The following is a 16,009-nucleotide window of genomic DNA, read 5'->3' on the forward strand; positions in this document are numbered from 1 at the left end:
CGTCGGATTCGTCCGGCCCTGTCTGAGCGCTTTTCTTTAGCGCAATTAACGAAGCTAAATTAATGAACGCGGCTGTGCGTGGGATTCTGCGGCCTGGTCGCGCTGAGGACACGTGGCAGGGGAAACGGACAGGAGCGGGATGCGGGATGGGGGAGTGGGGTTTTGAGAGGGGAAAAGTTTTGGGAGGGGGCCTGTTTGCGGACAAACAAAGCGCCGCGCCCGCGTGTCCCGAGCAGGGGTGGAATGTGGGACCCCCGTGCGAGGAGGGGCCCGGGGCGCACGGCCCCCCCCCCCGGGACGCAGCACTTGCCACGTGGGTGCCACCCTCTTCTTGGGTAACCGCGAAAAAGCCAACGCTCTGGAGAAGAAGCATTCCAGCGACGCGCTCCCGTACCAGGGCGGATGGGACCCGCTCGCGAAAACCAGCGCCCGCCCACCCCCCCCACCCCCCCGGCACACGCCGTTCTGCACGCACAGTATAAACACCCCTTTCAAAAAAGAGAGAGAACCTGAAGAAGAGTGGAAGAGAAAAAGAAACCAACAGAGGGCAGAGAGTTCCATAGTGTCCTAGAGAAAGGACAGAGAGACAGCGCCGGCAAGCTGGCCTAAATTCTCCTCAGTTCATTATCGCTCTTTAAAACTCACACACATCTTCCACCTCATTACCTGTTATCCAATAATTAAAAACGAGAACAGCATGGGCACCAAGTGCTGCAGGACTCAGAGTAACACCACCACTCATCCCCCCCCCTCCCCCCTCACTTGAGACCACATCACCACTAGCACCTCACCTCAACATTCACTGCACCCCTCCACCCCCACCTTCGGCACACGCCTCCTTTCAGGGGCAGGTGTCAGGATGGGGGACATTTAAAATACATTACTGACACGGACGAAGCTCCGTATTCCTGAGGAAAGGGCAGAAGCTCACTGGAAACGTGCAGGACATCACCACATCTGTGGAACTCACACTTTAGTTTAGACCATTTCTCAGTGCTCTGTTTTTACAGCAATCATTTGGTGCTGTCTTTTTCATTTTCTTGGTCAGTTAAATAACCCCACTTAATACTAAAGACTAATAACCCACATTAGCACCCCCTCACCCGTTTCATTAACTGTAATTTTGTTTTCGCTAATGTCTTCTTTTAAAATACTATTCAAATACATTAATTCATTTTTCACGTGGTAATGTGGAACTATTAATTATAGTTTGTCGGTAACCGTTGATAATGATGTAAAATAATAACAGCCTTTCTCTTCCTCTTCGTCCTCATCATCATCGCACCATAAGCACACGTCTATAAGGGGAAAATGATGAGGAAAGCAGAAGTGGTTTTTCTGCATGCTGTCATTATGATGTAGGGACAGGCGGTGTTTTGGAACGTAATGGGCCAGTGCTAACCCTGGCCCCCGAGGACCGTGAGCTGGTGATAAAAATCACACTGTTTGTGTTTCCAGGGGTGCTCCTTCAGCGCACGGACCGTCTGCAGTGCCTCCTGACTGACGGGGCCCGGCGGCCCCTGAAACCATCTGGATATGACATGGATAGCTTCAGCCATCAACCTCCTCCACCGTCCTCCATTACGGCTCTATGTAATCAGGGTGTGACCCAGACCGTTTCTCCCCGCTGGCCCAGGTGAAGGTTGCTCTCTCACGGGCCGGTAGTTAAACATGGCACCACAAACCCAACTCTGCACCCCCCCCCCAGCCCTGCCTCCCGCCCACGACAGGTTCCCCGTTGGTGGTGAAGGGGTTTTTCAGTCGGCTGAACCTCCGTCTTTCCAAATTCCCTGTATTCACTGCTCGTTTGTACATCGACTCTCTCTCACGCACACGCGCGCACAACTGCACACATATGCGTATGTGGGTCAGCAGAGGTTGCAGCCCACGGTTGCGGCAGGGGTCCTCGCGAGCCCTTTTTCGGTCCGACCACCTGCCTGCCCACTCGGTGTAGCCCCCTACTGTTTTAACAGACCCCTCCGCTGAAGTTTAGAAACCACTCCATCTACTCCCCCAGACATGTGAGGAGCGGGAGGGGGAGGCCCAGTGCTCCTGGTCCACTAATAAGAGGTAGTTTCTGGGCTGGTTAGCCCAGGTGTCTCCCCTGCCGATTCCTCCTCCAGGCTGAGGCTAGCCTGGTTAGCAAGAGGTCGGTGCGTGTGGGGTGCGGTGTGTAGAGGGGAGAGCGCTAAAAGTGTATCCAAATAAAATTAATTGCAACAGTGGCCCAGGGACTAAATGGTTTGGAACTTGACACAAGTACACACATTCTTGTTGCTAAATACAAAAAAAAATAATAAAAATTCATGGCAAGATACCTTCTTGAGAACCCCTTTGGTAAAATCTCTGTGAACATTCCGACCTGGGTTTGTAATACTTAGTAAGCGCATAGTAAAAAGAATGTGGTTAAATTAAATAAATGTTTTTTTAAATATAGTAAAAATATTTTGCACATAACTGACAAAAGAATTAGAAACTGGAGATATATTTTTGAAAGGCACCGAAAACTATATACTGTGGTGCCATAATTCATAGCAGTTATGGAAATGTTAAGCACACCAGAAAGGCACTTAGCGAAAAGAATTATCGCCTGTAACCTAAAAGTTTATCAATATAAGTACGCACATGCTGACTCTTACAACTTTACGGGCCCTGTACATTAAGTTCTGTTTAATAAAAGCATGAATTATTCAATAATGCAGCGGAAAAGCGGCATATCAATGGAAGCACAAACTGCTGTGGAGAAATGCATTTACGAACAAATAAGGAACATGCGCGGCTGCCATTTTGAAGCTGGCTATACCAGGGCAAGGAAAAATAAATAAATTACCGGAAGCCTTACAAACGAACCGAGCAAACAGAATATTAAAAATCTCTCAAAGAGCCAAAAAAACACACCGTGGTGGAAAAAAAAGGGTATGCGTGTCACGATACGGCAGATGACTGCATCACATTTGGCTCCTGGGCCAGAGCTGGAGATGTTGATATAAAACCTAATACTTCCTTACAGAGGAACATGGCCAGACCCGGCCAGCCCCGTCTCCGTCCAGCCAGAAGCCATGCAAGCTGAAGCAACACTATCCAGCTTCGAGCTGAGCCCCGCTTCCTACACGGGGCCCTCGAACTCGCTCGCTCCGCACACGTCTTTTCTGTTTTTCCCCTTTGTTTTCTGAACTCCTCTTGCGTTTTAGACGTTGTGTGAGAAGGCAGCTTTAGCATTCGCTTCGTGAAGGCTAAATTTTAAACTTTGAAACGGAAACCTGCGAACCCTGCAACTAGGAGGTTTAAAACTAAGGGAGCAGATAGAGGGATATATGCATGGTATTTATTTATTTGTTTTGGAGGGGGTTCTTTCTGCAAATATTGCAGAGGTTAAAAGTGCTCTTGATTGCCTGGGAAGACCATGCAATGTGTGAGAGTGTGTGCGTGTGTGTGCGCATGTGCATGTGTATGCATGCATGTGTGTGTGTGTGTGTGCATGCATGTGTGTGTGTGTGTGCATGCGTGTATGTATGTGTGTGTGCATACGTGTGTGAGCGTTTGAGTGTGTGTGTGTGTGTGTGGGCACGTGTGTGTATGCATGTGTGTGTGTGCGTACGTGTGTGAGCGTTTGAGTGTGTGTGTGTGTGTGTGTGTGTGTGTCAGCGCATTGCATGTGAATGCTACTCAGGAGGACACTCACTTCAGCGTCTCACACATACACTGCCGGCGAAAAAAAAAAATCCTGTCAGCATTAATCTACCCGGGATCCAGTGCACGACTAATTAAAAAACAACACACCGCGAGAGGATGCCCCAACGGTCCTAAAAAAACTCCCATCAGCACAGCTGGGAATCACTGTACATTTAGGATTACAAGTCCGCTAGCACGGCCTCTGCGATTCCCCACATTGTGTACAACTGGGTCTCAAGCAATTTCTGCTGAACTGGCCCACATTTATGCAGTGAGACAGGAAATGGGAAGGAGGGGTCGAAAAATTATAACTCCCACTCCACCTGAAAAGGATAGGCTCCCTTCCAAACTGCACATAACTGAGGTCATGATACCGGACCAATTCTCCATCTGGAGCCGACCCGCATTCCCACTCTAATTTTCACGACATCTACCACATGGTCTCTCGGTTGCCATGGTAATCGACAAACACCCCAAGATTAGCCCAAGATTGGCCATTGAATAATTGTAAATTCTAAAATTCGGTAAAGAAACATTTTAATTGCAAGAACGTCAAAACGATCATTTTATAGGCTATCTTCTTTAATAGGCCTATGTGAAGAAGTGCGGAATTTCACTGATGGACAATCTGTACAGAAACACACACACACGTACTCACACATACTCTCACTCTCACACACCCACACAGCTCTGCCTACCCCTTAGAGTACAAGAAGTTTACAAAAATATTTATGATATATGAGACCCATATAACACACATAATCGCAGACATTCATCAATCAATCACGTCTGCTCCATATCTTTAGACAGCTACCAAAAATAATAAAACCTTTACACAACAGTAATTAGATCCAGTGGCTTACTCCGCTAACACGAGAAAGACTCGCAGACATTTGTAACATATTGAACCCAACGTCATGTTTCGGCAGCTAATCCTATAATAACATTATTCAGCCGAGTGGCTGGAAAAGAAAAGTAATGAAGAGCAGAACTCGGAAGAACAAAAAAAAGAAGAAAAAAATACAACAAAAACAAATAATAAATAAAGAAAATACAAACGCACCCTATCTTGAGGCATCGCCGTGAACGACGGCGAAGGTGCGAGGCTGAGCGCTTTTGTCGATTTGATGATTTAGCGAGCAGATAATTACAGGGCACGTCTCGGGTGCTTTCGGAATGTAATTAGGCAGGGCTGCCTCCGTAACCCCGAGCCTCTCTTTGAGCCCGTGGCAGTTCGTGGGCTGGCTAATGCGTCCTAAATGAATGTCATAAAAGTCAAAAAGGTGTGAATTACACATCTAAGTATCCCATTGGCTCAAATAAACAATGCATTCACGAAAAAAAAAAAACAAGAGCAAAAAAAATAAACAAATAAATGTAAAAAAAATTACAGACATTCCATTTCATTTGAGACTGAACCTTATTGTAAATCAGGAAAAGTGAGCTCATTTAAATACACTAGTTTGCGTGCATGTGTGTATGGGTGTGTGCAGGCATGTGTAGCCGCCTGCGTGCGTGTGGTGGATTTGAACGTGCACGAGAATGCGTGTGATTGTGTGTCTGATAGTAATCTTGCTGCGAGTGTGACAATTGTCTCGAGATTACACACGATAGGCTCTCTCTGGTAACGGACTTGCAGCCAGCGCACAAACAGGGCGGTGGCAGCGGGGGAGGCTGAAACATGGCATGGTGAGTGAAGCAAACACAGAGCGTGCGAGGAAGCAACGCGGGAGCCATTACGGCTCTCGAGCATTCACCTTCACAGAAATGTATATCTCTGTCAGAAGCAGCGATGACTGATGTAGTGTCTCAAAGCGTAAAGAATCATAAATCTGTACGTCAACAGAAACATTTGGATGTATTTTGTCTGCTGTTCATTTGTGAAAAGCACACAGACAGACAGACAGACACACACACATCTACAAATATATCTAAATAACTTTAGAACTGTGGTCTTCACGCCTCACAAATATGCTTTCACGCGCAAGCAAACACATTTTGTGACCAAACACAACAAATTGAAAGACTATGCTATGCAATGCTCAAAGTGTTAAATTACAGCTTTCCAAAATATTTCAGTAAGAACATTTTGAAGAAAATATTAAATTAAAATGATAAGAATAATCACAGGTGTCCGCTCTGATTCACCTCTGTACAGAGTGAGCTTATGTCTTCTACACATCTAACACCAGCATCACTACCACACACACACAAACACACACACAGTCTAGACATGAAAAAGCTGGTGAGACAAGTAAGACTTTTCAGAGAAAGAAGGATCTCTCCAAAATTGTGGACCCGAACGCCGTTTGCCCAGTGTCAGCGTAAGCTGGCGTCTCCCGGGCGATGGAATTCAGGTCCGTAGCTATGAAATTCACATTGTTGCCTCTAACTGCTAACGGTCATGTCAGGGAAGGCGACTGAATAGCAGACAAAAAAAGTGATGCAAAGCAATAGATGTTGCTCATTGTTTGTTGCCAGGCATCTCACGGGGAGTTATAATGTCCCGGTGATTGAAGTCGCAATGTTTAAACCCCCGACACAAAAAGCCCTTAAAGTGTACTGACAAGCATGGAGAGCACTCACGCCGAGAGAGGCTACACGCGGGCTCCAGCCAGCCAGCATGCACTACACCCACGGCCAGCGCGGAGATTTACACGACACCCTTTACACAACCCACAGACAGCACGGAGATTATTGGCCCCGAGATCCATCGCTCTTAATATTATCATCTTTTTTTTCACGTTCGCTTCCAAAGATTTCACAACAATCAGTGCCTTTACTCAGTTTCCACTACCAGCACTTGTTGATATCTTACTCAAGTGTTTTTACATATCGTACAATGTGCTGGGCGCAGCTTATTCAAATGTGGTGGTGGCGGTGGTTGGGGGGAGGGGTATAATGTTGCCCATCTTGATAACGGTTGCATTTGGTTAAGTTGATGTGGCATGGTCTTTTTTAATGGATACTGGCATCGGTGTACCTCCCTGACACCTAACGAATTTTGCATGTCTGACCAAGCACCACAGCAATGGGACAGGAGGCTTTCCTACCTCTTCACTTCCTTCACTTGTTCTTTTACTACCGGTATTTGATCTAATTACAGTATACCAACAGTGTATATCAATTCTGAATGACACTCTGATAGCAATGCAGGACTTATATATGCAGAGAGGACACAATCAATGCACATTTTTCTTAGACAGCTTTGTGATAGATGAACACCACTAAACTTGTATGTACAGCTGAAAAAAATGCAGCGTGACTGCACTCCTTTCACTTTATGCATTAACTTTTATTGTATATTGTATTATTGTTATTATTATTGTAGGCCATTGTAATTGCAGGAATACAAAGCAACTGTTCAGTAGTAAATATGATGCACAATTTGTATCTAGTAATATTTCCCAATATTATTTTGTCTTATAATAATAATAATAATAATAATAATAGCATAAATATAATGTGAAAATGTGTAAAGTGAAAAGGAATATAATTTAAAATTATATATGGAATATATTTAAAATAATAATAATAATAATAATAATAATAATAATAATAATAATAATAATTCCAGGACCTGGTGTTTGCCTACTGCTTAGGCTATCTGTTTGAAAACCAAAGAAAAATTCCGTTCTAAGACAGTATTCTGTCATCCAAGAGTGGAGAGTTCGCTTAAGTCTAAATTGCCGAACAGCAAATACTTGTTGGCTACATATATGGCATTGATCAAAAACATTCGTTTTTCCATTTTGTTCTTATCTGTAAAAGTCCCTTCTCGGGTGATGACAAATTTAATTTTTTAAAAAATACAGACCTACGTATAAATGTTCACAAAGCATTTTTTTAAACCTCTGAATGATTTCATTTAATATGTTTTGCATTTAATTAACGATTATTATAGGACAACGATATTTTGTGAGATCCACATTCCATAACGTCTTCCTCGAGCGATTGCAAATATCGACCCACACGCATAGTAAGCTATATAACCGGACAAAGTAATAAGCATTTTCTCCATATATAGCGAAGTGGTACGTTGGAATGTTTTTCCATTTGGAAAAATACTCTAAAAAACGAGGCATTGCTATTATATATTTTCCGGCAAGCATTTAAAACCACGTCCTACATTCATAACATCGCATTTTCTCCTGTGTATAAATACCCAAAATCTAAACGCGCCCACACATGCGGATGTGTACCTGAACCACAGGTTTATATATCTTGTCTTTAATCTTTTAGTGCGTCCACATTACGATCAAACGGTCAATATAACCTCTCGTGTTCACCTATAAGCAATGGTACTGATGACAGGCTTGAGAAATGAGCAACCAGCTACACACATTTTGACGGAAAATTGCTTGCAGCACCGCAGTAGAAAAATGTAAAGGCATTTACGAAGAGTTCAGTTTTGGCTTGTGATAAAGAGGGAGCAGCATGTTGCCGACCATTTCTTTCATAGATAGCAGGCCTAACATCAAGGCATATGCAATATTATGAAAAGTCATAGCCTAAATAACACGTTAATTTTAAAGCGGTTTAATTGTCAATTATTATTCTACATCCTGACATGTATTTTTTATTTTAATGGTCTATAGAAGCCTCCTGTAGTCCACTCGGCAACTATAGAAATTAGTATTTTTTTAAACACAAAAGTAAATAATAATAATAATAATAATAACAATAATAATAATAATAAGAATCATAATAATAATACTAATAATAATAATAATAATAATAATAATAATAATAATACATGAAATAAAAAATAGGCCTACATTTGCGCTTTCAACTAGAACACTGCATGCATTTAGAATGCGACAATATGGAAATAATTGTTTCTGTATGACATGAAAGCATACGGGAAAATAAGTACTTAAATAGGGAGAAGAATAGATAACTACCAAACGAACTAATAAATAAATTAATATGAATATTTAGCAACATAGGCCGAATGCTTTCCACGCTACAATTATTTTGGGGCCGAATGTAAATCATTTAATGGGCATGAGAGCATACAGGTATACAGAATATACAGAATAAAATGCGATGCACAAATATCTGTATGAATGAAGGAATTAATTACTAAGTAAATGAATAAATAAATAAACAAATAAATAAATAGGCTAAATAAAATGGTAAATAATATGTAGTAGGCTCATTTTATCATTCATTTCGCAGATAGTGCTTCTATAAAATCTGTATTATTATACTTTTTACGCATGCTATACTGACTATAATTAATGTAGAACCCTTTACCCTTTGTAAATCAATCGAGGCACAGTCTAGACTAAATGAACAATCAAAACGGCATTATGAGCAAAAATAGCTAAACCCGTTCAAAAAACAAATGTTTGGGGCCTGGACACTCAAACGAAATCTTGAAGCGAAATCAGTATATTAACAGCCTATTGACAACTTTGGGGTCACACTACACCTTGGCACAAAATTCTAATCAATTCCCAAAGCATTAGCGAAATGGACCACCTGCATTTATATATATATATATATATATATATATATATATATAATTGTTAATTGCATTTGATATATATCAAATGCAATTCAGAATTTTCTGTCCATAATTTGCTGCTGGACCGAAACTAAAGCTATGATAATACAAAAAAACAAAACAAAAAAAAAACAATAGCTGGTTTCACACAGCATAACAACAGAGCAAAATAAATAAATAAACATAAAATTATAATAAACATGTATCCGTGGCCCTTACTGTTGGTAGTCGTGTTTGCAGTACAGTTTCCTCTCCCGGAAGTAACAGCTGGTGGTGAGCGGTTGTTGACACACAGCGCACTGCAAACACTCCTCGTGCCATGAAGACTCGTTAACTCGCATCAGAAAACGGTCGGATATGGGTCGCTGGCACCCTTCGCATACTGCCTGGTGATGGCACTCCGTCCCTGAAAGGCGTGAAATAGAGTTAATATGTTTGAAAAGTGAAGGAAAACAAGGTGCATATACCGTGTAAATCACAAAGGACGGACGATTACCAATATTATATATTATATATAAAGGCGCGTGAAGTGAATTCACTTAGAAGAGTATAAATATAAAACCATGACTAGAGTGTATACTCAGTGTTTGTGGTTTATTAAATGGAAAAGCTCTTACTTTGACTTGAATTAATCGCAGCCTAATAATGAAATGTATTTAATGGAAACAACCACAGAAGTAAACCAAAACATTCAAACTATAGGCTGAGACCCGAAAATGCAATGACAGGTCAGGAAGTCAAACAGGTACGTTCTCAAAAGCCCAAAACATTTAGAAAATCATACGCCCCATGTACATATTCACAAATATTTGTATACTAATGTCTATATTTTATAGTCCAACTATTACTAATACAAACTCTAAAGAAATGAGTGGTGTTTTGGGGAAAACATTTACATTGATCTTTGTAATTTAACTGCATTACTGACACCACACCGAAATAAACTCATTTACCCAAAATAAGACAATATTCAATTCTTAGCCTCGTTGCAGGACTTTAATGTCAGCTACTTGCTGAAATTATACCCACATTGTGGGGATATGAACCACGCAGCCCGCAACAGGACTGCTCGAAAGCTGCTCCAGGGATTCAAGGCAATGTGAGCTCGACATTGGCTATAGCTTCTGCACCGCATTGAATTATTTATTTTTGGATTGCCGTGCTGAAACAACTTTCGATACAACAAATTGTTATTTATACTATCGTGCGAACAACAATATGAGAAGTGTTTCTGCGGCCGTTGCACTTAGACTCTGTTAACGTGACGAAAACTTACCGAGCATAACTCCCAATGTAGCCGGTCCCGACCGTAGGGGATGGTCTTCTATTTTAATACCGTCCAACATCTTAGAGTAATCGGAGTGATTTCTCGCGGGAAAGCACCTTTCCAGAGACTCTGGACCTGTTGCAATATCCATAACAATGTTTTGTCAGAGACTTCTTCCTCTCAGAAATCGCACTTATTGCACAACACAGAACCTGGTGAAAAAGTCTCCACTGACACATAAAAAGTGTTCTTTACAGAAGACTGCTTTCAAACTATGCACTGTGTTAGTCTATACTGGCGCCTTGTTATTATTTTTTTCAAACGCAAACCCTGAGGTGGCACACCAGGTCGTAATGAAGGAATAAATTCAATAAACACCGTCTCACGCAGTCACCTGTTAATTTGGTTAGATTGCGTCCGTTTCCTTTCGCTGAATACGGATGGTCTAGCTGTCGCGCCACGCTGGGTCACTACTGGTGAATCCTCGCTCGGAATATGTGCTAAAAGGTGAAAAGTGATCAGACACTGCAGTAAATCCAGGAAAGATAAGTGGAGATGTTCCAAAGTGAACTCTTAAATTAATGTGCCATGCAGAGTCCCGCTGCTTGAAGAGTCCGAAACCGAGATTGTGGCGAAAGGATACACCCTCCCCCTTCTCAAGCCGCGTCACTTTTTTAGACTATTTACTGACATTTGGATGCTATTGGTGCGCAGTGTTCGTGCGCTCTACGGAGTGGAACTAAGCGTTCCGCCTCCAAAATCGTCAACTAGTGCCATGCCGTACATACGGGGAGAGGAAAAAACAATATACCAGTTCAGAAAAACAATAAAAACACCCTTAAATTTAGAAAATAGATGATCATGCAGTATTTCTGAGGGGGTTTTCCCCCAAAGCAATACCAAAAAATAAGACAAAAGAAAGAAAAAAGAAGATTATATGACTAATTCCAAGTAGCCTATAATATGTATGATTAGATGTAAAATTCTTATTTGGCAGCAATGCTGCAGCTTATACGGAGGTGGTAGAAAACGAAAAGAACAAATAGTGCCTGCTACTTACGTAGGCTATTCAAGATAAATTGAGTACTTAAAATTTTCAAAAATACTACATTTTTATTTGCTTTAGCTGAACCGTTATATTCAATTGTACTTTATTTGCGAGCCCGCATTTCCTGCTGTTAGAATATTTAGGCAATATATTTAAATGTGTATTATAATTATTATTATTATTATTACAATAATGATTGTAAATGACTACAAATTACAAAAATGAGAAATGACAACCAAAAATGATTACAAATATACAAAGGATACACATTAACATTTGTTATATGCTAGCGTGCAGGCTATGTGTGAAATTGATATTTAAAGATTTAAATAGTGCAGGCTATATTGTACGACAACACACTCCAATACAACGAAATGCTTTCATTCAATAAGAGTACGTTGGCTATATAATGGCTTGGTTTTTAAAAAAATATCCTCTTTTAGTCTCTTTGGAAAAAAGGGGGCTTTGAAATCAGGTATTGGACCATCACGCCGCAAACGTTTGCATGCTTTGTGGCATTGTGTCTGTTACAAAGACTCGGACCTATTGACCCCCTCCGCCATAGCACCTGGCGATGGATGATGATAACCACGAGCGTAGCCTGGCCTCGGCGGTGGCCGCTGACGGGAGAGGATGCCAGTCCACCGCTTCAGCCTCGGGCGATATAGAATGCTATCTCTACTTGACTAATAAATCCATCGATAAAACGGTAGATAGTATTGAGCTGAAATTAAATTATTTATCATTCATCTCCCCTTTCCTCCGCATGGATACTATATCTATGCTTCTAGAAAGTTATTGGAAATTCATAAGTAACGTCTATTCCCCACCCCAACACACACACACACACACACACACCGTTCAAATTCATTTCGAAGATAGAAATCTATAATCTTTTTTTATCAAGTGGCAGGCATGGCTCTGTCTGTTTTATTGCCTTTCCCTTTTATATTTTCCTCTTATTGTAATTAAAGTGAAAGAAGGCAAATGCGTCAACGTGGTCTGAAAAACAATAGGCCTATGCATTTCGTATTAGCTATAATTGTCTATTTAAGTGATAATCAAATTATAGTTGTTTCGACTCTCCTTTAAGACAGATTTTTTAAAGTTCGGTTAGTTCAAATAAACACATAGACGTATACGTAAAATAACTTAGGGCTATGGCAAAAAAGTCCTGGATTCATAGACGAAAACTGAAGGTAAATTGTATTGAACAGGCATTTGGTTACCAAGGGCACGGCAAAAATCAAATTGCCAATTCTATAGGATAACGTGAATTAAAAACTACGCGCTAGTTATTTTAATTCATATTTATTTAATTAAAAAGAAATAATAAACGCCACGAGAAAACTTCCATTATCTTCGCTGATAATTTCTGAGTGGGCACTCAATGCGGATTTATATACGAATAGGTGTATTGGTCATAGATGCAACGCTCTGAACATACACTATAAACGGGAAAATGGGGATGCAGAATGTATCCACGTACCTTGCTGAAATTTAAGTATTAATCGTGAGAATACAAGGGTTCAGCCCAACGTACCATAATGAATTTGCCACGACTGATGTCCCTTTCATCTGTCCAAGCTTTATTAATCGCACGTGTCCTCAGTTGTTGCTGAGATGCGCTGATCTCAAAGTCAGATTTTTTTAAATCCATGGGAAGCACAACAAGCACATTTCAGGGGTAATTAAGACCTGTTTTTTCTTATCTTTAAGAACTTAATTCCTTGCACTTCATGACATGAAATAATTACATAATCAAACCACGAAGTTAACATAAAAGCGCAGAATGCAGAAATGCCTTACGCTGAATGCAAAAATGAAATACTACTACTACAACCACTACTACTACTACTAACAGTAGTGCATCAACAACTAGTAAAACGACTACTAATGATGATGATGATGATGATAATAATAATAATAATAATAATACAACAGAAAGTAATAACATCAATTAAATATGGCCATATCATTCATACAGGCGAGAGCTGAACAAATGTAATTATCGAGTGTCCATCGAAAGATTAAGAAAGATCTATGTATTTATCTATCGACCGATCTACCTATCTATCTGAGAGTGAGGATGTGCGCGCGCGAGAGAGAGAGAGAGAGAGAGAGAGAGAGAGAGAGAGAATTCTGTCGTTTACTCAGAGTAAAACCCAATAAGAACCATTCAAGTTTCTGGTGCACCATTCGATGCATGCACTAGCTGGTGTCCACTTACTCAAAATCATAAGGCACAATAATATGCAGAATAATTATTCACTGACGCCCCCTCCCGCAAGCCTCGCCAAGGGATTTCCTTCAGGGAATCTATACCTTAGCTATTTCAGAGGTTTCAAGCCGTCACCAAGTGAGACACCTATTGATTCGTTATACCTCCGTCCAATCCTTCACTTATTAATACATTTTTTCACGTGCTGCTGCAAATAACTCCACTTGTTTCAGTTCATTAGACCTTTTCCAACTGTAAAACGTTTCCTTTTTCGCTGTCGCATCTTTCATAGTTCAAGTGAGCTTACAGCCTATATTTTAAACCCTTCCTAGCCCCGCTAACAATGAGGGCACCGTTGCTCCGCGCGCTTGGTGCTAATGTCGCTCAGATCTCAGTCTGATCAGGCATAAAATCGAGGAAAGGACTCGGGGCCGAAATAGAGGGCCGCTGCTAAAGTTAATTACTCGGATCGGCTATTATTTATCGCCCGGCGTCTAAATCCAACGGATAAAATGTCCATGAAGCAAAATAAATACATCAAACAAAAACCATCTTGTCAACGCAAGAAATGAGAGGCCTAAGCAAACTATTTTATAAATCGTCTGAATAACTTAAATGCATCGAATTGTAGTTGTAACGATTTATTATATACAGATGTATTTAGGGTGCAACTGTTTCATTGCTTTTTATGTTACCGAGACGTTATTTTCCACTTACAAAAAAAACAAAAAAAAACACCTTTTTTGAAGAAGATGTGATTCGATAGTGTATGGTAGGCTATTTAATATTGTTGTCCAATATATAATTAATTTACAAATCATGCGTGAACAGGCATATATATATATATATATATATATATATATATATATATATACATACACACACAATAGACAAAATCTGAATTGATATTCCCCTAAACCTTGCTCTCATCATAATGATACAATAAATAGAAAGGATGTGATGCGCTATAAAACAAGAGACTGACAATAACCTACCAAAGCAAACTAGCGAATATAGCACAATGAAGGGTGTATACACACAGTCGTCGGCCTAAGTTTCACAGCTGGCAATTTTCATGCAAGCTCCGTACTGATTCATGACGAAATACACAATAATCTCATTAATTACTCTAGTATGTATTTACATGCTTTAACTTGGCTATTGATTAAGTCAACATGTATTAAAAAGGCGACACCATCATACGCAATAACTAGTAAAATAATAAAAGTAGGCATATTGTAAATATAAAAGAAAGAGAAAAATAACACGTGAAATCTCCCAAACGGCCAAATTCATATAGGCTATTCTAAGTCACCTTCTGAATGCTCACAGTCTATCACAAATATAACTGCCACATGAAACAAGATTTAAAAACTATATATATATAAATATATATATATATATATATATATATATATATATATATATATATATTTAGGACACACAATCAAGTGCGTACCCTTTAAAATTATTGCGACGACAGATAGGACGAAGGTTAGTCTACATTAGCACTATTAAACAATATAATTTTAAAATTTCGATAACTTCTAATAAATAATATGGTGCAAATGATGAAAGATACTTCTCACCTCATCAAGTTTACGACGAAAAATCACAATTTAAAATGACATTATCAGTTTACACAGCGGTAAAATATATAGCCAATAGACAAAAGCATGTATTAATGAAAACACAACATATTATACAATTATTGCTTACAGATAAAAAAATAAAGTAATTGTAAATACATTAGCGATACATTTAAGATTACCTTGTATCCATAAGCTTGCTTGATTTCCTTTGTAGTGCATTTGGGAGGTGCACGGAGCTGTAGTCTACTGTACCACTTTCGCCACTTTCCTGACTCGAACATGCAAATGTTCTCTTGGTTTGTGTATGTCTCCCTCTGGTGTGAATAGGCAGAACTGCAACAAGATATGTATGTCCGTTTGTTTTAAATCATTATTTATTTGGCGCGTGCCAGCGCCCCCACCCCATCCCATGATTACGTAGCCATTAGACGATTTAAAAGTTTATTGTAATTTTTAGTAAGATAGTTTTAAAAAAAACTTTCGTAAAGCAAAATATATCATTCTCCATCTTAAACCATATGCAGCAATGTGTCCCTTACTTTAGACACAAGTCTTCAAGTTTAGCATTTCGACTCCTCCTGACAGAAAAATTCTGAATGTCCAGATACTATATATAGCCTATTTAATTACTGACGGCAACGTACTTTTCAACAATCAGTTATGTAATGTTATTACATTTTATTATGTACTAAGAGCG

At 40.1% G+C, this 16,009-nt stretch overlaps 1 protein-coding gene across 4 annotated transcripts in view; it reads right to left on the bottom strand.

Annotated features, from left to right (window-relative positions):
* The window catches only part of lmx1bb (LIM homeobox transcription factor 1, beta b), an 81,860-nt gene extending 66,215 nt beyond the window's left edge, over positions 1 to 15,645 (bottom strand). The window contains exons 1-4 of one of the 4 annotated variants that reach the window (XM_035436136.1): positions 15,492 to 15,645; positions 10,846 to 10,951; positions 10,461 to 10,586; positions 9,404 to 9,590 (exon numbers count right to left, since the gene is read on the bottom strand). In XM_035436136.1, coding sequence (XP_035292027.1) covers positions 9,404 to 9,590; positions 10,461 to 10,530 — 257 coding nt within the window. In that variant the 5' untranslated portion in view covers positions 10,531 to 10,586; positions 10,846 to 10,951; positions 15,492 to 15,645. The other 3 variants (XM_035436133.1, XM_035436135.1, XM_035436134.1) reach the window with 3 other exon arrangements.
* Positions 15,646 to 16,009: the final 364 nt, after the last annotated feature.

The sequence above is a fragment of the Anguilla anguilla genome, chromosome 10 (assembly GCF_013347855.1).
Source record: "Anguilla anguilla isolate fAngAng1 chromosome 10, fAngAng1.pri, whole genome shotgun sequence".
NCBI classification, from domain to species: domain Eukaryota; kingdom Metazoa; phylum Chordata; class Actinopteri; order Anguilliformes; family Anguillidae; genus Anguilla; species Anguilla anguilla.